We start from the raw sequence: 20991 nt of genomic DNA on the forward strand, positions 1-20991 counted from the left end.
TTCACACGTGCAGCAGAGTGATTTCCATATTAAGCATCCCTCTTGTTACCAGATTTATTCTCAAGGCTGTGGGTGACTTTGTCATCCCCCAAGAAATGCACCAGCTTAGCACTTGCTGAAGCCATTCCCGTGTCAGAAACTGCTCCTCATGCCACAGCCCGGCCCTGACGCAGCTCAAGCAGCATTTCGTGCAAATATGATGAAAGAAGAGAGTACCTGGATGAGGCATCTGCATGAAAACTGCAGACTTAGAGCAAGGCAGAGAAGCTTCACAGACACAGAATGAAAGAAATAAACATAAGTGAATAATGTCCATGAGACTGGAAAGTGGAGGCAGAGGAACAGAGATGGTGACAGACAAAACATTCATAAACAATGATCCTGCATAGTTGTTTCCAGATGCAAGAAATGAATTTTTCATGTATCTGCAACTTAGTATTTGTAGCCATAATAAAAAAAACTCACTTGGCTGAAAATGTTTCTTTTAACGGAGTGCTGCTGAACACGTGGCCTTCACACTGGTGTTTTAAATTTAATTTCCAAACAGTGTTCAGAGTGCCAGCAGTGTGCTGTTTCAGACTCACTATTAACCTGAACAAGTTCCCTAGTTCCCAACTCTGTTTGTGGAGACTCTTAACCAGCCTTTGACAAAAGCCATCTGTTTGCACAGCACTTGGAAGGAATGTCTGACGAGTTGGATTAATTCCTTTCTCTCAGCTTGTAAAGGAAGAGGGAATGGAAAGTGGGGCAGAAGGAAGGAGGACATTTGCAGAGCAAAATGCTTCTTTCCCTTGCAGAGAGCCCAATCCTGCACCACCACCTCATCCTTGGAAAGGAACTGCCGGAGCTGCCACCGATGCTGTGTTCCAAATGGAAAGATGCTGCCCAGAATGTCCTTCCACACTGACTGCAAGGTATGTTCCCAAAGAAACCCCCGTTCCCAAATAATCCCAACAGCCTTGCCTTGCTCCTGCTGCTCCTCTGAACCCTGAACAAACCATCTCAGTGCCTGTGAGCCAGGGATCCCCTGCAGGGCACATGTTCCAATATAGGTGCTGCTGTTCTGATGCCCTTAATTCTCTTCCCTTCACATGGAGTGACCTGGGAGACAATTTTTGTGCTGGATAAAATCCAGGATCTGAATCCACAGGGTAACAGCTCAGGAACAATTTAATATTTGTTTGACTCCACAATGCACCAATGTTTGACACATTAACACATCCAAAGAGCCAAGGAGGCTCCTAAAGCAGGAAATTCCCCATTTCCCCCACCCAGATGGAACCAGAAGAGGCACTGACCTGGGGAGTGCTGGGAAGTGGCAAGTGAGGTCATGGAGTTGGAGAGATTGAGGTTTGCAGTGATGCTGAGCTGGCTCTGCACCGCTGGAGGATACGGAGAGGTGGGGGTCAGGAGAGATTCTTCACTGGTTTCCTCATCAATTCCAGGCAAATAGATGTCAATCAACGCATCCAGGAACTTTACGATGAGTTCTGCATAGTCTGGGATTTGGGTTTGCTGTGGGAGATGGGGGGAAAAAAAGTTGTTCCTTCCATTGTCAGTTTGAGCTTTGCTCCAGAGCTCACTCTCAAGTCCCTCTGTTTTGCCTGCATATTTTCAAGAGCATTTGATGTATGTGTAAAAACTCATTTGTGGCCTTGTCCAGATCAATCTAACTGTCCACACTGCAGACCAGGTGTCAGTGTGATCTCAGTGTGTGGGAGCCCAGGGCAGGAAAAGGGGCTGCAGAGCCCCTGCCCCAGCCCCACACCTGGGCCACCTCCCTTGGGATGGCTGGACACACGGGCAGTCCTCCACTGGCTCTGCTTCAACACAAAATTTAGCTTTTTGGAATCATCACTCTTACTAAATTAACCCCTACCCTGTCAGATACATGTAATGAACTGACCCTGGGAGCAGGAAAAGCTGCACTCACGCACCTGGCTGCTTTTACCCCACTTTGGTAACTTATCTATCACAGCACCTGCTGCAGGCCCAGGGCTGGTTGTAGCCCTGGAGGTGCCCCTGATGCTCTCTCCTCACTCATATGAGGATGATGCTCCTTATGAGCATCTTTGCTGCAGCACCAACGTGCCCAGAAAGGTCAAACAGCCCAGACCCCACAGAGCTCTTACCTTGGAGAAGGGGCCAGCAAACCTCCACAGCCCATTAAATCCAAAACCTGCAACAACAAATGGAACACCACCATGAAAGCCCAGCTCTCACCTGACAGAGAACAGAGAGTGCTCCTAGTACAGCACTTTTTTTTTAAAAAAGGAAAAATATTTACTCTGTAGATAGGATGTTTGGTATTGGGGTGGAGACTCCTCATGGTACACAACACTCTGCACAATCCCATGAATTGGATTCAACAAGTTTGGGTCCTGGCACAGCGATAAAAGGGTATTGATCTTGGAATCCAATAAATTATGCCTGAGGAAAGGAAAAGTGGCTTAGTTTTTGGTCATTAAATAAAATAAACCTGCAGTTCCCAACTGACTTTAGCAACCAGCACTTCAGGTGGGATTTTTGCCCCAGCAGTGATTTCAGAACACAATTCCCAACTCTGTTCCATGAGGACTCTAATGATGTGCTCAGGTCAGTTTGTGAGCACCTGCTCACCTTAACGTCTGACAGCTGGGTTTCCTTTACACATATTCACTCCAGCAAAACTACAACAGGTGTCTAAAGAAACACCCAAAGAGCACCTGCACTAGGCTTTACATCAGATTTGAAACACCTGGGGCACAAATTAAAATCAACCAGCATGGACAGACTGCAGCCTGTAACCTCCATGTAAGCTAGTGCCTTGTAGAGCTAGTGCTTCTGGACCAGAGAGCTCTAAAGAAGAGCCATTGTAAAAGAAGAGTTATTGTAACCACAACTTCAGGTACTCACACAACAGGAAAGACCTTTGGGAAGACAACGCTGGCCTCTGCTAAATACTCGTAGAGGATGCGCTGGTCAAACTCGTCCGTGGTATATTTCACCAGCGTGGCCTGCCAGGGAAGGAGCTGTTAGTGACCTGTGTGCTTACAGCCTTTGCTGAAAGGGTTCAACATTTCTGACTACCAGAAAGCATGCTAGAAAAGATTGATTTATGTCTCTGTTGAGAAACAACAGAACCAGGTGGCAACAATTTGTCTTTTGCCAATAAATATATCTCATCACTGTTTTACACAACTGAGCGTAGCTGGGGTGGGAACCGCAGTGGTACAGCTGAAGAAAGTGCTATCAGACTGCACCTCTGACTAGTTAATGACTTTTAAACTGGATCATCCTGGGATTCAAATAATGCTCATTTCTTTTAAACTATAATGTATTAATAACCTTTTGTTATACAAAATAGTTTGTCATAAACTCAGGCAGGAAAAACTCCAAGGAACATGTTTGTTTTGCTGGGAGGTAAAAGGACATCAGAAAATAGCAGACAACACACAGAAGAAAGCTTACAAGAACTGTAAGCAGCAGAGCTTGAATTTTTGGGTCAGTCAGAACTTCTTCATCCAGGAGGACGTTTGACTCGGAAACGGAAACTTTCCGGAGGTGTGGGTGCTGCTGTGGTGATATTCTCTGGGTTTCTGCCAGATAAAAAAGAGCAACTCATCCAGAGCAAAAGAAACCCAAAGCAAGGCAGAATCAGGTTCTGCACACCGAAGTCAGTCATGAGCAAACCTCAGAGCTCGCCGGCCTCGTCACAAAGGTCAAAGCAACGACTGCGCTGGAGTGCAGCAGCACTGCACCACTACATGGGATGTGTTATCAGATGGCAAACAAAAACCCCAATTTCCTCTTCAGTGAAATACAGGCCCAGGGGTGTAAGTACCAAATTTAGGGTCAGGCAGATACAAGAGAAGAACCCTGGTCTTGCATTGCAATTGGGGGTGAGGGCACAGGAAGCAGATGGGGGAGAAGATGAAGAGAGGCATTCCAGGCATCAGCTCACGTTCCATCTCCTGCAGGAATTTGCAGCTGGGGCTTATTAACTTATAGAAGGCCAAATGCTATTTATTTCATTGCACTCTTATATGCAGTCCTTTAGAGCTGCCCCTGATTCTGCACCTGTAAACTGAGCAGCTCCAGTGCAGCTGCCAAAGATATGAAGGCTGCACCCTGCAGAAGCCATTGCTAAGAAAAGTGCTTCTCCCTTACCTTGGAGTAACCTTGGTAAGTAAACACTGAATTTAGAAATAGCCCTTTGTATAGATATACAAAGCGTTTACAATTAGTATTGTTCTTAAGATGTTAGTCCTGTGTCTCACCCATTTCATAATCATTTTCGGCTACTCTCCTCATTTTGGGAGGCGTTGTGATTCCAGATTCCATGTCTTGCCTTTTAGGAGCCTTTGTGTCCGATATCAAATGGTCAAAACTTTTCCTTGTACCTAAAAACAATTTATCAAGCAATTAAAAACATTAAACCTAAATCCATATTCTAACTTTTTCTGATTTTCTGGCCAAGCTACTCCCCTATCTACCATGTGTTGACAGGAATCTGTGGACCTTTTCACCATTTTCAGGGATGGGACAGAAAATACGATCACACCATGCCGCTCTCCATCACAGCTTCCAGAGTGCTTCACAATACACAGGAGGGAGCATGCAATTAGTCAGGGGGGCATGCCATGGACTCCTGGCCCCCACACAGAATACACATGCCAGGTTACTGAAAAGGAAGCAGGAAAGGGCTGGAATGAAGGAAATGCCCCTGTTCTTCCACCTGTGTAATGCCAAAGGGCTTCCACAAGTTCTGCAAAGCAACTCAGCTTGTTCCTCTGATACATGAGTTTGTTGTAAACATGATGCACTGAGAAGCCACGAGTACAAATCAGATTGTTTACACACATCTACCATGTTCTGGGACCATCTCCTCCAGCCCCAACCAGAGCACTCTATGGAGCAGCTAAAAATCCACCTCCTGGGTTTGCTGGAAAGGGCTGGGAGCACAAGACTGGCACTAGGCACCTTTGGGAAATGGAATATCTTGTTTTCTCCACTTCAACATGCAGATCTTGAGCATCGCTCTTGCTCCCCCCATCATGGCCAAAAGAACTGAGTCCTCTTTAACTATCCAGTGCCCTGAAATTTGCATTTTGCAGAAACTGCATTTATTCCTCTCAATCAGGAATAAGCCCTTAAAGCCAGAACTAATACAAGAACATTTTTTCTCCAGTAACGCTTCCCAGGGTATTCTGTAGACAGATCAATAAATTAGTTATGTTAATAACCTAGAAGCTTTTTAGTGTTGGCTTGTGAAGGCTGCCCCATGTCCAAGCTCATGGATTTCCGGGTGCGAGGGCTGATCTGTCCCACTGTTGGGTAACTGGCAGCCAGGTGTCTGTCTGACCCCTTGGGGGATGACCAGGGCTGGTGTTCCTTTAGTGTCCTGAAAGTGCAGAGAAATTCAATTAAGAAAATCTTAAAACTATGCTATTTAGGCAGAGGTTTTTCAAGCAGCAAAACTATCCTTTTTTAAACCCATCTTTCCTACCTGGTTAATTTCCCCAAAACACATAACAAGAAATAGCAATTACTTTGCTTGCAAAGATGTCTGGGCTACTGAAAACAAACAATCTGATGTGAATGTGATGGTGAAGGGATAAAAAAATAAAGCCATGAAAAGAACACAAGCAAATCAGCATATGGGGTAAGATGAAATATATTTTGTCATCAGCCACTCCAATCTCAGTGCTAAAAAGAGAGATCATGAGTGAAGTGCTCCCTGTTGAGGACACAGGCTCTCCTTGGCACTTCCAGTTGATTTCCTGGCTGATCTCTCTGGCTGCACACAGGCTGTAACAAGGTGTCAAGGTTTCCCAGTGGGACAGACAGCTCCATGCCCTGGAGCTCTTAAAAGGACAAACAAAATGTTCCTCTAAAATATAAATGAGATTAAATCAGGTCTCATAGAAAGATTTTAGCAAAAGGTTTAACAGCCTCCAGAGCAGTTAAGCTCTGAAAATTAAATCTGCATGAATTGCACATCCAAATTTCTGTGACTCCTGACCCCAGTGTAAGGAGAAATTGCTCAGGAGCCACCACAGCCCAAGGACTCAGCGCTATCAGTGGGGCTTAGCTCACTCACTACAGGAACCAGGCTTTGCAATGTGGGTAACTGATCTAAAAGTGAGACAACCAACCTATAGCTAGTGTCACTGTGATGGATGGGGAATGTGTCCATGGGAACATTTTCCATTGACACGTCTGTCAGCAAGAGAGACTTCCTGTGCTTGAGGCTGCAGCGGCTCCGCACCTCCTCCGACACCGTCAGCAGGGCTGCAAACACACAGCAAGGCAAGGCAAGGCAAGGGAAGCTTTCACAGCAGAGCACAGTCAACAGTGAAACAATATTCCAGCCTTCTGCATTTCTTACAGGCATCAGTGTACCTTTACACCAACACCACTGAGCTGCAGCTACACCTTAGGGAATGTACAGATTAAAACCAGATAATTTAAAAAGAATTCTGTTTCCCATCCAGTTACAATGACAAGATTTACAAATTTGCCCTCACATGGTCACAATTTCTGTGTCCAGACCACTGGAAACTTGAAGGCTGTCAGGCATACACTGGATTATTTACACCAAGAAACCTCCAGCCTCCCTGAAGAAGTGCCAAAGCTGTAGAGGATGTGCTGTGCTGGCAAAGCCCTCAGCCCCCAAAAAACCTTCCCAATGTGCCCACCCTGACCACACTCCTGTCCACCAGTTACAAGTTTTCTTTGTGCTGTACAATTTTAACAAGCTGAACCTGAAGGAATCCCACAATAACCAGTCCTTTTCAGTCAGCTCAGACTGGAAAGGAGGTTTGGTTCATTACCTGCCAGGTAAGCCACGCTCTGGGTGTTCACCTCGAACTTGTCACAGTTCCTGTGTTTGTTAACCAGAGCAAGGAGTGTGTGCAAAATCCTCACTGTTCTTGCTACAGTGGTAGGGGAAGGATGCCTGTACCCTAAGAAACAAAAGATTGTATTTAACTTCTGAATCCATATTTATGAAGCACTAATATTTTGAAGGCATTTATAAATATTTTCCAGCACGTTCTCAGACATTCCATCTCAAGGGTAAGAGAGCACAGTGCTACTAGAAATGGCACATTTAAGACTAATTCTTTTTACCCCTCCCTCAAAACTGCATAATGTCAAATGTCTGTGCATACATTATATCTGTTATCTCACAAATCAGTCTTCTAAAAATCCCGGTGAGCCTGAGCACAGGCAAACAGGGAGAGATATTCTTGGAGGAAGAAGTAAAAGACTGCAGCAAATAAAGCTCTGCACCCTGTGACAGTTCAGAACTTTTAGCAGCAGCACTAAAGACCTTCACAGGAGACATATAAAGTAAAACTGGTTAAGTCCTTTAATCCAAGAGTGTTTAATTCTGTACCTACTCTATAATCCAAGTTTCTCAAAATCCATCACCGAATGTGGCCCCTTTATCTCTTGACTTGTTTATTCCTGAAGTATGAGCCATCTCAAACAAAGAGCATTATGCACTCTTACCTTTCAGGAGATGTCCCACTAGTGCAAAGTTAAAGTTGGAGTTGAAATTTAGCCCAACAAAATGATCCATCTGTTTGCAGTGCCATTCGAGTGGTCTCCTGATCTCCATAAACACTTCTTCTGGGCTCTGACCCACAAAAACAAAATACAAGAGCACCTTAGTTGAAGTTACTCGGGACATGTCAAGTTTGTTGGGTTTTTTGTTTAAGTGGCAGAACAGTTCTTTCAGAGGCTACAGGAAAATATCAAACACTTTCTCACAGATCACATCTGGACATTTCTGTTCCAGTTTCCAACCCAGTAATGACAACTTCTCTCCACACCTTTATCTGTGGATATCACTCGAGTGTAACAATTTCTCATGCAAATTCAGGTTTAGTTCACAAGGACAAAGCTGGGTTTTTCCCCTTTTCTGCAGCTCTGGTGGCTGCAGGAGCGCAGGCTGTGGGCTCACCTTGTCGTTGAACACGCGCAGGCTGTCCAGGGTGTGCAGGTTCTGCTCCAGCAGGGCTGTCCCTGCCGAGTACAGGTTCACCTCATCCAGCTGCAGCACGGCCATGGCCACCCAGAACAGAGCCTTGTGCATAGGGGAGTCCTGCAGGGAGAGAAAGAGCCACCACTGCCCCTTGGAGCCAGTTCCTGCAGGTGAAGGAACAACCAGGATGGAGGGCAGGGTTTGTGCCCCTTGTAGCAGGTTTTGTCTCAGCCACACCCATTCCAAGGGAACAGATGCTCACGTGGACCTGTTAATGCACTTCACAGGTGAACAGTAGAAAGAAAATGAATTTCAAGCCTTGTTTGCAACTCCCAAGCCATTCCTGCTCACCTCCATCCCTTCCTTGCTCAGTGTCAGACCCACCCTGCCCTGCACCAGCCTGAGCAGAAATGGGTCTGTGGTTCTCCATCTGAACATGGACTGCAGCTCTGCACACAGCACTGGCCAAGCACTTCCTCCTCAACACCAGAACCACACACAGGAGGAACTGGCACTGAGCACACGCTGGGTGCCCTGAGCAGAGCTGTTTGCAGAGCAAGTTTCACTCACACCAGGAGCTGACTGTCCCTGCAGTGCCCCCGAGTGCTCTGAGGCAGAGCCTGGCAGTGACCCAGGCTGGCTGAAGGAGCAGCCCCCACACGTGGCCGTTCCCCTGGCGTGCAGGGCAGCAGCACTCACAGCTCAAGCTGCACTGGAGCCTGTGGGAGGAACGGGCACAGCCTGGGCACAGCCTTTGCCCAACTGCCAGGGCCCCGCTCCGGGAACAGAACAGAACATTCCCAGCATTTCTCAAGCTTTTGCACTGGTCCCACAATCTGCCACACTTCCCATATGTGCTCCTTCCATGCATGAATCACAGTGAAGTGAGAACTTCAGAAACCCCAACATTTAACTTGTATTTCTGAGATCATACCCATAATCACAATTAACAAAATACATTCTCTGTTTATTCAAAAGGGCGGTGATTTACCTTGTTAAGAAGAGGCTGCAGCTTGGTGAGGGCTATAACTGTGGCTTCTATTAGAACTTGGCTATTATAATTATCAGGGCCTTTTAAACAGCTCTCAAGTCCCTGTTTGAAAAAAGAGAGTAATTAAAAATACAACCATAATTACATTTTGCTTTGTAAAAAGAAGATCAAAGATCTGCACAATAACTGTTTTTCTCAATTACTTACAAAGCCTGAGTTCATTTTAAACCAACTCTCAAGAAGTTTTCCAAATGGAGATTTAGACAGCAGAAATAAATGTATGACTGCACAATGTACCCTAACAGTCAGGCTGCAGGGGGTTGTAAGAGCTGTAGAAAAGCTCTTTTATCATTTAGACACTATTCAATCAAAGTTTGTGTCTATAAAACTCTAATGAAATGCTTAAAGGACACATATTTAGTACATTTTTAACCTGCTGTGGAACACAACCTGCTTTAGAATGATGGAACATCATTGTCAGGCCAGGCACCTGCTTCAAAGTTTTCTGATATAAATCAGCTCTTTACTATATTTACCTACCACACATGAGGTCATTCACTTCCTTTAAGAAAAAGGAAGCTATGCATCATGTGCATGCTGATAAATGCCTCAACAGAAAATTTCTCATTTATTCAAATACCGACTGCTGGACCTACCTGTGTCAGGAGTTTTAAACTCAATACTGAGACCTACTGATACTCTAGAAATCACAGCAGTGACGGAACTCATTCAATTTAAATTCAGAAGCCACCAAATCCATTTAAATTCAGAAGCCTGACCTACAGAAAGTGTATTTCCAATCAGTTCTACACAAGAATATGCTAGAAAAAACATTTATCCTAAAATTATGCCAGATTCTATATTTGATGGGAAAATAAAGCTAAAAATAGCTACTTTATGAGTCACAAAGGAAAAGAGACAGACCCATATACCTTGCTGAGAATTCGGATTATTTGTTTTATTTGTCCATGAGACACTCGTTTACTTATACAGCCAAAGACAACCAATGCTCTTGGCTGCAGGGAGGGGTTGTACTGGAATGCAAACCTGTGAAGAAACAGAGCACATTGCATTAAACAACATATATACAACAAAATATACATAACAAAAAGATGAGAACTGGGTGTACTGCACATGCAGGGAGGGCTCAGGGTTTGAAGTCTGACTTACTTTTGAGCTAGTTCAGTCCACTGGTCCAGCCACTTGCATGTTGGAATATCCCTCATACAAGCCTAAAGAGAATTAGACTATTTGAATAGATGTAACGTGGAGAAAATGTATTTGTACAACTGGGAATGTGCAGAGGTTTGGCTCTCAGAAATCAGCTGTTAACTTTCAGCAGGGAGGAGGCACATCCCCTGCCCCTGCTGCCTGTCCCCACATCCCCACACACCTCCATGATCTCCAGCAGGGCCCTGTCCCTCAGGGCTCCCCCGTGTCCCTCAGGGCTCCCCCTGTCCCCACACACCTCCATGATCTCCAGCAGGGCCCTGTCCCTCAGGGCTCCCCCATGTCCCTCAGGGCTCCCCCCTGTCCCCACACACCTCCATGATCTCCAGCAGGGCCTCGGTGACCGTCTCCAGCGAGGTGAGGGCGAAGGTCTCTCGCTCGTAGGAGCCGGGCGAGAAGGAGCGGTCGCGGTAGCTGGAGCGGAACGCGATCACCGCCGCCGACTTCACTTTGCTGATCCCAAACAGCAAATAAAACTTGGGCAGGGAGAACTCGGTCAAGCTCAGCCTTAAAACTTGCTTGGTCTCCTCTGTAGAACAAAGTTGCACATTTTATATTGACTCCAGGGACATTCAAATGCACATTTCCCCCCAGGGACACAGCCAAGGTCCCTGTGCCCATTCCAGCACCGCTCCCTTGGCCGCTGCCCCGGGTCAGGCACAGCAGCTCTGCTCTCCTGCCCGGACTGCTGAGACCAGCCACGAGGACTGGATTCTAGAGACTCTACAGAGCAACTTGTGTAAAGAGGTGGCTCTATCTGTTCTCCTCACAGTGATTCATTCAAAAAATGGAAACCCAGAGTGTTCCTGCTCTGAAATATCGACAGAACTGGAAGTTCAAACTGCAGCAGACTCTGCTTTTGGCTCTGGCACTCACATGAAGAAATACACTTAAAGCAGAAGAAAATGATGGCCCTGCTCTGGCACTGACTATCTGTACAGTTCTGACCTTTCAGTTGGTTTCAGTGTACTTCAAACCCACTGTGTGAGCAGGAGGCTCAGCACCCCGTGCATGAGAGCACAGACACACAGACACCTCTGTGTGTGTGTGTGCACACCCACGCTCCCTGCTGATATCTACAGACAAAATGAGAGACTATAAAAAAAAAGACAAGATCACATAAACTTTGAATTTTTCTTCTGCACAAAATTCAGCCTGGTTTCACATTGTGCTTCTGGGCTAAGAAGAGCCAAATTGCCAATATCAATTATTTTAGGACTGCTAAAATACAGCAGTAGATAAAATACCTGTTTTAACACTGTAAGTTCACAATTCCCTTATGTAATTGGTATTTTTGTTACCATGTTATGCAACCCTTCACAAGATGTACATGAGCCAGTTTTAGCACAGATGTATTTTCTCCTTTGCCTTACCAGAAAATCACTGGTACTTTCTTCTCTTTTTCTAAAACCCATTATACAAACAATTTACACTATGCACCTGCTCTAAGTAGGATATTTTTTAATTCCATACTCATTTCTTGTTGATCATATCCTCATTCTGATTTGTATTCATGCTGAACTACAACCCACTTTTTTCAAACTCTCAGAATAGTTTGCAGAGAAAGATAACTCAAATATTTGTTAAACAAATTAAGGAGCAATCAGCTTCATTGAAAATCCAAAAAAGCTCACCACTGAAGTGGAGCTGGGAACAAGTGCAAAGAGAGTGAATGATGTTGATGACGAGCCCGTGAGTGGAAGCTCTGAGGGAAAGGGGCCCCGTGGCCACCAGCAGAGTCACCACGTGGAAGAGGTAGGGCAGATGTGCAGCCACGTCCAGGGAGTTGTTGAAGGAGAGCATGAGCATGTACCGAGCCAGAATGGCAATGTCATCCCACATCAGATGCTGCTCCAGCGTGGGTGTGGGGGACAGACAGGTCTTGTCAATGATTTTACACATCCTCCCAATCACCTGAAAAGAGAGCAACCATTCTGTTCTACTCAAACAGGAGCACAGCTCAGAATTTCAATAAAAACGATCAACACTCTACTGCTTGGAATCTATTTTATCATGGCTTCTGCATTGTTGCCTGTCCTGAGTTACCAGAAAGCATCTCAGTGTCACATTAGTAAATAACTAGAAATTCTCTAAAAGGAAATGAAGGCAAAGAGAGAACTCACTTTGCTTGACACCAGTTTGACATTGCCAGAAGCCAGTGCTACAGCTGTGTCTGCCATCACCTCAGCTTTGATGGAGCCCAAGCCCCCCGTGGCACTGGTTTTGATGAAACTGTCCAACACTACATCCAGGAGATCTGTTATCTGACAGAGAAAAAGAGTCAGATTAACTTGACTTTTGCACCGTGAACGACCCTTTGAACAGCAGTAATTAATTTCTTTAGCTGAAGATGCACAACTATCACAAACTGAACCATCCACGTTAGCGACTCATTACCCTTCTGGCAAAAAGCCCCATGTAAATTTTAGAAGCATAAAGCTGAATTCCATTAGGTTTTGCTACCAGTGATTCAGAACTAGAAACTAAATTTAGCACTATTTTTATTTCATTTTCCACTTTAACTCTTTATAAAATGCTGACCAGGAAGAAGAAACCTGATGTGAAGTGTTTGTTTACAGAGGATGCAGAAGCAGTACCTGTCCCAGGCTGCCCCATATCTTGGCCTGAATGGAAGGGTACATCTGCTTCTCGTTGATGGTCATGGTGATGAGCTTGTCCAGGATGGCGGTGACGCGCTGGCGCTTGGCGTCGTCGTTGTGCTTGCAGAAGCGCACCAGGTTGGACAGCCAGGGGGTCATGTACTCCAGGCACAGGTGCTTCAGCTCGATGCCTGCAACAAAATACTCATCACACACGGCCAGCACTGTCCCCCTTCATAAATAACTCCTCCTCCAGTTTTAGTGCCTGAAACAATTACTGTCCCAGCTGAGCAAAGAACACTGGGCCAGTTGAGAGCCTTCAAAGAGGCATGGCAAAAGGAGAGAGCAACAGAGCCAGTGAGGAAGCTCAGTTGACTAAGCTAGATCTAAAATCCTTTTAGAGATTAGTATCTTTTCAAATTAATGGATGGCACTAACCATACTGGAGCTACTTACTGGATTTGCTAAATCCTGAAATACACTCCTCCAAGAACTCCAAGGTGAGGTGTGGCTCGTTTGCTGCAAGAGTCTTACTGATAGATACAATAAATAGTGTGTTGTTGGCAGGAATACACAGACCTGAAGTTTCCAGTAACTGGCCCTCAATCTTTAAATTAAAGGTACAGGTTAAGGCACATAGAAGATTATAGGCAGCAGACCTGTAACAAAGCAAACAATGTGATTTGTAAGAGCTTTCTTGTACTTCTGAACATATACATATTATACATCACAGTACTGACATTTCAAAATCAATTCAATGCTGCTATAGTAGAAATTACATCTACATTCCCAAACGTTTTCCCCTGGACAGGCTACAATTTGCAGCAAAAAAGAACTTCCCTTGGAGAAATAGAAGAAATGATTCCTCCACTTGCTCTGAACAACTGCTGATAAGGTTACAGAGTATGTTTGAAGGGCTTTGTATTGGGTTTCCCAGAACACCATGGAGTTCGAGGAAATTCTAAATCTCTCCAGGTGTACCTAAGCTGCTGGGAGGAAGCCTGCCCAAAGCCCAGGGGTGCCCCTGCTCAGCCCCAAGCCTGGGAGAGCCTGTTCTGACACAAATCACAAGCTGCTCGAAGGGGTACAGCTCCCATGCTCTTAAACACGAAGCTCAACACCATGGAAATGGTATGTACCAATAAAAACAGAGTGCAAAGCAAACTACTGCTTCTCATAAAGAGAAATTAAGTTTCCTTCACGCCTTCACTTCCCCTGACAGTGTGTGCCCTTCTTCACTCACAGGAACTCAATCTTTATTTACTGAGAACTGCATTGTATGGAGCTGTGGTTTTGCTCAAGAGGCTCCCTAGCAGTGGAGCAGCCTGAGGAGCCCCTGAGGAGCCCCTGAGGAGCAGAGAGCAGAGCTGTTACCGCAGGCTGGGGTCGGAGCTGCCCAGGTTGAGCAGGGCGATGTTGAGCAGCGTCCCGGGCACGTCCTTGGGGCGGATCTTGGTGTGCTGGGGGATGGAGTCGGGCTGCGACAGCTCCCAGCGCGTGCGGATGTGGATGATGGACCTGACGATGGCCTCGCACTCCTGGTGCATGAAGGTCAGCGGGGTGCCCTGGTTGGCAATGGTCAGGGTGAACTGGTTCTCATCCACCAGGCAGATCTCCTCGATCTCAGAGGCGTAGTAGATGTCGTTGAGGAACACGGTCTGGCCCAGCACCCGCGTGCGCTCCGCCGACGTCACCTGCACCGCGGTCGAGCCAACCTTGGGGACACAACAGAAAACTGCTGCAGCACCTCTGGGTAATCACACAGAGAAAACACACTCCTACTTTTAGCAAAGATGAATGTATGAAATTTTGTATGTATGAATTAAGAGACAGTAAAATCATATTCCAATCCCTAAACAAATATAACAGATCACTAGGAACAGCATTAAAAGCACTTACTTTAATAGAAACTTTGGTGTCTTTATGAGCCAGTTTGAGAGCATTGTGAAACACTTTCAAGTCCTCCTCCAAAGCCAAGGTAGCTGCTGGGAGTTTCTGCTGGTCGTGTTCGATGTGCTCTGCCAGCTTCCCTGGAGAGTCTATGAAAACAAGCCTTTTGCTCCCTTTCAAACCTGTCAAGAGCCTTTCATGGTATTTGGTGTATTCTCTGACCCAAGAGTTACAGTTATAAATAAAAACTGCTGCAACATTTTCATAAGCAAAGCCTGGAAAAACTACAAACCATTTAGAAAGAAAGTCTGTTTTAAAGCGATTACTGGGGCCAGCGTGTGTGAGGTCCACCACAATTTCATATGGCTTTGCATAGTATGGCTTCAGGGTCAGCAGCACGTGGTAGATCAGCAAATCCCCGTTGATCTGACCAGTCTTGAACCTGCAAGACAGAACAGACACAGCTGGGTCATGCTGGAGGCCCACAGCACAAACCCCGAGTGCCCAGGCACACCAAGAGCACCCCAGTCCTGCCCTGAGGCAGACTGACCCTTGTGCCAGTCCTGCAAACAGGGCTGGGCCACAGCAGGGACAGCACACCGGCCTCAGGCACGGCCTCACACCCTGGCCACGCTTAGTGCCCACGATGAGGGGGCTTGGATTCAACCCAGCTTCATCCTCAAGTGCCCCAAAACCTCTAAGTGCCTCTAACTTTGTGACAGCCTTAGACATTCAAATCATATCTATACTTGTATGTGGAAAAAGATATTTGTCTCAGGAGTCTTAATAATTAAACATCCACACCCCAACTTTTTCAGAGGGTCCAGAGCCACTCCAGTGACTCTATCCTGCAGCACTCCAGTGCTTGGGGGTGTTTCTGAGAATGGTCAGTCTTCTGAGGAGGACAGAGGACTTGCCTACAAAAATACCTCTTTTCAAAAACATTCACATAATTGAGAATAGTTTTTCTTACTTAAAAGTTCTCTGAATTTTGAGATTGGGCAATGCATTAGCCTAAACGACATCTCCAGGGTTCACACAGCAGACTGAATTCTAGTAAGAATTAATTAAAAATAAATTCATCAGCAGCTTATGAAATTTTAAGGTATTTTTAAACACCTGTCACTGTTCTGAGCTGTCATTAACTCTTCCAAGGCAAACAAACAGGCTACAGAAGAGCTGATAAATGCTCAGAGCACAGGTGTAGCTTTAAGGGTTTTGGGATACTTCTCTTGATAGCACCTGAGTGCAGGACAGCTCAGGAGACAGAACACAGAAAACTCATCTGCACAAGAGATTTCCACCCCCGTTACCTCCGGTGGTTCTGAGAGCTAAGTTGGGCAAGTGGTGTTTTTCCCCCAACATGTCATGGTAGAGCTGTTACCAAAGGAAGTGTGTCATAGCTGTGGTTTTAGTTCCCCACTTAGGGCCACATGTCATTGCAGTTACAGGTTTGCCTAAAAAACATCAGCACTGCCCAAATCTCCCTGCTGTACACTGATGGCTGCCTGCATCCCAGGAGCAAATATATGCACAAAGAAATCTTATTGCCAAAGGACTAAATATCTGAAACATCCACGTTCTGTCAACTACATCTTGGCAAGGTAAGTACACATTTTCCTTCTCCTATTTTAAGTTGCACTTTAAAGTTACTTACATTTTGTAGAAAAATATATGAAAAGGTATTTTTACAGAAATTTGAGTAATTAAAAAATAGCAACAAACTGTAGACACAGTATCTCCAACTGAATCAGGGAAGCTGATATACTGAATTTTTCATCATGTTAAAGGTTATTCACAGTCAGACTGAGGAATTAACAGTGACAGTCACTACTTGGCTCTGTTGTCCTTGCAGTGCAGATCTCGCTGGGTACCGAGACCCTGTCAATACCCAGACACAAAGGGTTGAACTAAAAAGAAAACCAGCTCTTTAAAGATCAGTTCCTTTGCTCTCGTGGTTTCAAGAGCAGCCCCTCACAGACGAGCCCGCTGATTTGTAAGAAAAGCACATCTGGAGTGGGAGCCCACAATGAACACTGGGCTCAGTGTGCTGGGGCAGAGCTGGAGCTGCACCCTGGGCAGGGACAGGAACACTGGGCTGGCCCTGCCTGTCCTGCTCCAAACAGCTGAAATGTTACAAACCCCAAGCTTCGCTGGGTTTGCTTTCCTTCTCCTTTCCAAAGTATGCTACAAGGAATCACCCAGGTCACTTCCACCATACACAAACAAAAATCCTACCTGAGTTGTCGCTTATGACCAAGATGGTTTCCAGTTCAAACGGAACAAACAAGATTAATCTCAGGATGGAAAACAATTTTATGTTATGGGTGAACTGCAAAGTTATAGACAGATCTTTTGTTGCTTGCTTGTTGTGCAAGGAGAGATCCCCTTACACACCAGGTGTATCCCTGCCTTCCCTTCACCTGTTCACACACAGGAACATCACTTCTCTGACGTTTCATATTTACCCACACACAAATACACTTTGTTACCTTTACAGGCAACAAACACATTTTTTCAAGAACAACCATAAAATTAACAATGATACTTTTGGTCACTCCCTGTAGCATTTCAATTTGCACTATGCAGAGTGTGTAACACTCACAGGAAACGCTCTGGTCTGTTACCAGAGCCAGTAGAAAGCCTCTGGTGGGACACAGCCTTGCCCTGGGAAGGGCAGGAGCAGCCTGGCCCACTGCCTGGGTCACTGCTTGGCTGATTTGTCACTGCTAATTTGAGATAATTAATATTATCTTCATATCTGACCAACCCCACTCTCACATTCCTACCCTCCAGAAAAGTTCAGGTACAGATTTAAATGCCACACAAATGTGAAACAGAACATATGAATGGTTACTCTCATTTGCATGGTTATCGGCAGCATTTTACAGAAAATGTCACAATCTGCAGAATGCTTGGGAGAAAAATACAAGAAGTGCATTTGTGATGAAGAGCTTTTTGTACAAAAAAGCAGAAAAACAAGAGAACAAAGATTTTCCTGGGCATTTTAAAGTACCCCAGACAGCTGTGCTAGGAACTACACACAGTTCACATTAAGTTATTGCTGTCACTTACAGGAACATTTTGGGTTCAAGTTTTTCCCTGCCCATCTGTTCCCTGCAGGGTTCCCCTGCCTGGCCCAGGGGAATTCAGGGAGGTGAGAAGCAGCCAGTGGTGTGTAACCTCCACAGGGCCTTTGTGTAAAGCAGAAGTGATGACCGGGTGTAACGTGGGCAGCTTCAGAGAAAAGGAACTCTCCGAGTCTGCCCTGACATCACGGAGCCCCCAGTAGGAAACACTTCTCTTTTTCTCTCCATGTTCTTTTTTGATCTTTGTAAGTTTTCTATAACCTCCAACTGTCAGAAGTTTGAAACAATCTATTCTTTCACAATCTGGGCACTTGAACTTGCCCTCCTACATCCCCCAAAATGAGGCTGTGTATTTTTCACCAAGAATCCTGCTATTCCCTGAGAAATCCAATCCGAACCTCTAAGAAGCAGCATCTGCTAAACTAGCACCCCAATTTGTATTTTTGCAGGGGACTCAACAGGAAGATGCAGACAACGAGATGCAGTAACCCAGGCCTGGCCTTTCCTGTCATGATCATCTTCTCCCTGTGGCTGCAAACAAGTGCAAACCACACAGGCTACCCTCACCTCAGAGAAGAAACCTGGAGTCCCATCAGCCAAAACCTCAGTGAGAATCAGAACAGGACAGAAGCAAGCACAAATTCTCCTCTGAGCCTCAATTTCAGCAGCCAAACAACTCCTTCTGAAATGCAAAGTACCCTGCCATCCTCCTCCTCCACAATGGCCCAAAATTCAACATCTTCCCGTGCCAAAATACGAAGTACCCTGCCATCCTTCTCCTCCACAACGACTCAAAATTTGATTTCCCCTGCCCCAAGTGCAGTTTCCACCACAGGAGGATTAGAGAAAAGCAATAAACCCAAGAGCCCAATGACCAAAGAAACCTGTGAAGACAATAAGTCTCTCATACTGATTTGCTTCATTATCATTGCAGTTCTTGTGCTCATCTGCATCTCCCTGTTTCTGTCCACAGTCATAGCAGCCAACAAAATCTCCTATCTGAAAAGAGCCCAGCAGGGCAAACGCAGGCCCAGGAGCAATGGGGACCTCCTGGCCACCAACAGCCTGTGGCCCACAGCAGCAGGAACGTGGCAGAGGATGCCCAAGGAGACAAGTGGAACTGAGCTGATAATGCAGGAGCTGGTATCAGGGAGGGATGCTGTGAACCAAAGGAAAACTGAAGATGAAACTATTGAGAAACTCACCAAAGCAGCAGAAAATGAACAAGAAAGCAAAGAACCATCCCAGTCACACAAACCCATCTTAACCAATTTTGTAGTTGAGATTTAATTCACACTCAGGTAAAAATCCATCTTTTGCCTTTGTTACACCATTAATGTAAGGCAAAACCTTGTATTTCAAGTAACAGCAAAAAATCTGGAAAGCTAAATCCAGATTTTAGAGGTTTTCCATTTATGCCAGTGGGAATGCTGCAGCCATGTGTGGATCCAGAAGGCAGTAACACTGTGTTAAATAGCTTTCTGTAAGTCGTGTCAGGACTGGTTTTACTCCTTTGACCAGAAGTCAGGGTGACAGGAGCTGATAGGATAAACCTAAAGGACAGAATCTGCCCATGCTCCAAGAGCACAGAGGGGAACAAGGAACAGACTGTCAGTCTGATCAACACTCTGAACACTAACATGCTGCACAGGCATAACCAAGTTGCTTTTCAAAGGAAAACATACATTAGTCACAACTCTGATTCAACCACTAACCCAGGATCAAATGCCTCAAAATGCCCTTTTGGATTTTCCATCAAGAACTTCATAAAACAGCTTAGTTACTTTTGAAGCAGACTGATTGGAACCATAATTACTGTGTTTCCACATCGACTGTGAGTAGATAAAGTTTGTAGTATTTGCTAGAATATGAGAACTTGTGCAATTTGTTATCTTCAATAAACTTGCAATATGAGTTTTTTAATTGCTTACATGATACTATTTCTCTAAGTCAGATGTTAGAAAAAACTATGACCAGGCATCTTGGAATGTTTTATTGCTGTAACACTGGCTGGCTCAGGAAAGGTCTCTGATGACTCGCTGTGATTTCCTGCATCATGGAAACACACTCCACTTTCTCCTGACACCAAACAGAACATGCCTGGAGTTCCTTTCAACCACAACAACTTTTAGTTTCTTTATTCTCAGAGACCTGACCTTGCCCCAGTGCCAGGGAGGTGCCTGTGGCTGCTGTCCTGCAGCAGAGCTTTGCTCTTTTAAGGAAACATGAGAAGCTTTCCACAGGCTGCCCCTCAGGCTGAAGAAGCTCTGTTGCACTGCGGTTACAAGTGCTGAGGCTGCACAGTGCCAAAGCTCCAAACATCCTGTGCAGCTGTAACCAACAGCTGTGACACATAAGATGGTTGTATGAGTTTGAGAGGACCAGGATGACTGAATCCCCCACCCCAGTTCCACTGGATCACCCATTAGCTTGGCTGGCAGGGCAGATAGAGCAGCAGCAGGACCACGGCACTGTGGGAGCCAGGACAGAGACAGAGCTCAAAAAATTCAACTGCCAGGCTCAAAGGTGGGCTGTGTGGTGAGGAAAACAAAGCTGGAAGGAGTCTGCATGCTTAGCCTAGAACTGGGAATCAGCTGTGGGGGTTGGAGAGAATGGGGAGGAGACAAAGAAACCAGACGAGAAACACTGGGTTAGTGTGAGTATGGGGTCAGGATGTGTGTGTGCTGCAGGAGCAGGCAGAGTGTCAGAGAGAGAAGCAGTGCAGTCAGAGAGGCACAACAGGAAGGGCTGCAGAGGAATCTGTCAGTAGCTACTGGCAGAACACAATTGCAAAGTGCCATGAGACATATTTGGTGTGGGTTTCTTTCTGCCACGCAGCCTTTCCAGGCAAAAATGCTCCCAGAGACCCAAGAGAGCAGCTTGGGTTACACTCCAGGGTATGGACAGGGACAGACAGGGGAAGCAGCTGCTCAGAGCACGGCCCTCCACCAGCGATGGCAGCTGGTCACAACCCTGTCCACACAGAAAAACAACCAAGCAAGTAGGGACAGGCTGAGGGTGAAATCAGATTTTGCCCTCTGCCTCTCACTGCAGCCACACAAGGGAGGATGTGCAAGCAGCCAGCATCCCATGACCACAGAGCTTTCCATGACTCACCAAGGAACCCAGCGGTGGTTTCCCACTAATAACCCTGAGAGCACAGCAAACCCACCACTGAATTACATCAGCCACTCCAATCCACCCAAACTCGCAGAGTTT

The 20991-nt window shown here is 45.7% G+C and overlaps 2 protein-coding genes across 3 annotated transcripts in view; one reads left to right on the forward strand and one right to left on the reverse strand.

Annotated features, from left to right (window-relative positions):
* Positions 1-20991, reverse strand: part of NF1 (neurofibromin 1) — a 72818-nt gene that overhangs the window by 5957 nt on the left and 45870 nt on the right. For both annotated transcript variants that reach the window (XM_058817975.1, XM_058817974.1), the window contains 21 exons: positions 14693-15125; positions 14168-14508; positions 13250-13452; positions 12791-12984; positions 12317-12457; positions 11828-12107; positions 10508-10722; positions 10134-10195; positions 9896-10010; positions 8964-9065; positions 7952-8092; positions 7498-7624; positions 6816-6947; positions 6138-6273; positions 5226-5383; positions 4260-4382; positions 3451-3578; positions 2896-2996; positions 2288-2430; positions 2133-2179; positions 1299-1515 (listed from right to left, as the gene is read on the reverse strand). In XM_058817975.1, the coding sequence (XP_058673958.1) occupies positions 1299-1515; positions 2133-2179; positions 2288-2430; positions 2896-2996; positions 3451-3578; positions 4260-4382; positions 5226-5383; positions 6138-6273; positions 6816-6947; positions 7498-7624; positions 7952-8092; positions 8964-9065; positions 9896-10010; positions 10134-10195; positions 10508-10722; positions 11828-12107; positions 12317-12457; positions 12791-12984; positions 13250-13452; positions 14168-14508; positions 14693-15125 (3539 nt within the window). The remainder of the gene's footprint in view (positions 1-1298; positions 1516-2132; positions 2180-2287; positions 2431-2895; positions 2997-3450; positions 3579-4259; positions 4383-5225; positions 5384-6137; positions 6274-6815; positions 6948-7497; positions 7625-7951; positions 8093-8963; positions 9066-9895; positions 10011-10133; positions 10196-10507; positions 10723-11827; positions 12108-12316; positions 12458-12790; positions 12985-13249; positions 13453-14167; positions 14509-14692; positions 15126-20991) is intronic.
* On the forward strand, positions 16130-19557 carry EVI2A (ecotropic viral integration site 2A). Its single transcript, XM_058817972.1, has 2 exons — positions 16130-16287; positions 18222-19557. Exons 1-2 carry the CDS (start codon positions 16184-16186, stop codon positions 19060-19062), a joined length of 945 nt encoding a protein of 314 aa, XP_058673955.1. The 5' UTR covers positions 16130-16183; the 3' UTR covers positions 19063-19557.

The sequence above is a fragment of the Ammospiza caudacuta genome, chromosome 20 (genome assembly GCF_027887145.1).
Source record: "Ammospiza caudacuta isolate bAmmCau1 chromosome 20, bAmmCau1.pri, whole genome shotgun sequence".
Classification (NCBI taxonomy): domain Eukaryota; kingdom Metazoa; phylum Chordata; class Aves; order Passeriformes; family Passerellidae; genus Ammospiza; species Ammospiza caudacuta.

Bases quoted from the DNA above. Each gene is read 5' to 3' on its own strand.
- EVI2A (XM_058817972.1), top strand. From the start codon at position 16,184: ATGGCTGCCTGCATCCCAGGAGCAAATATATGCACAAAGAAATCTTAT. The intron at 16,288-18,221 runs GTAAGTACACAT...GTATTTTTGCAG, and splicing joins GTCAACTACATCTTGGCAAG to GGGACTCAACAGGAAGATGC.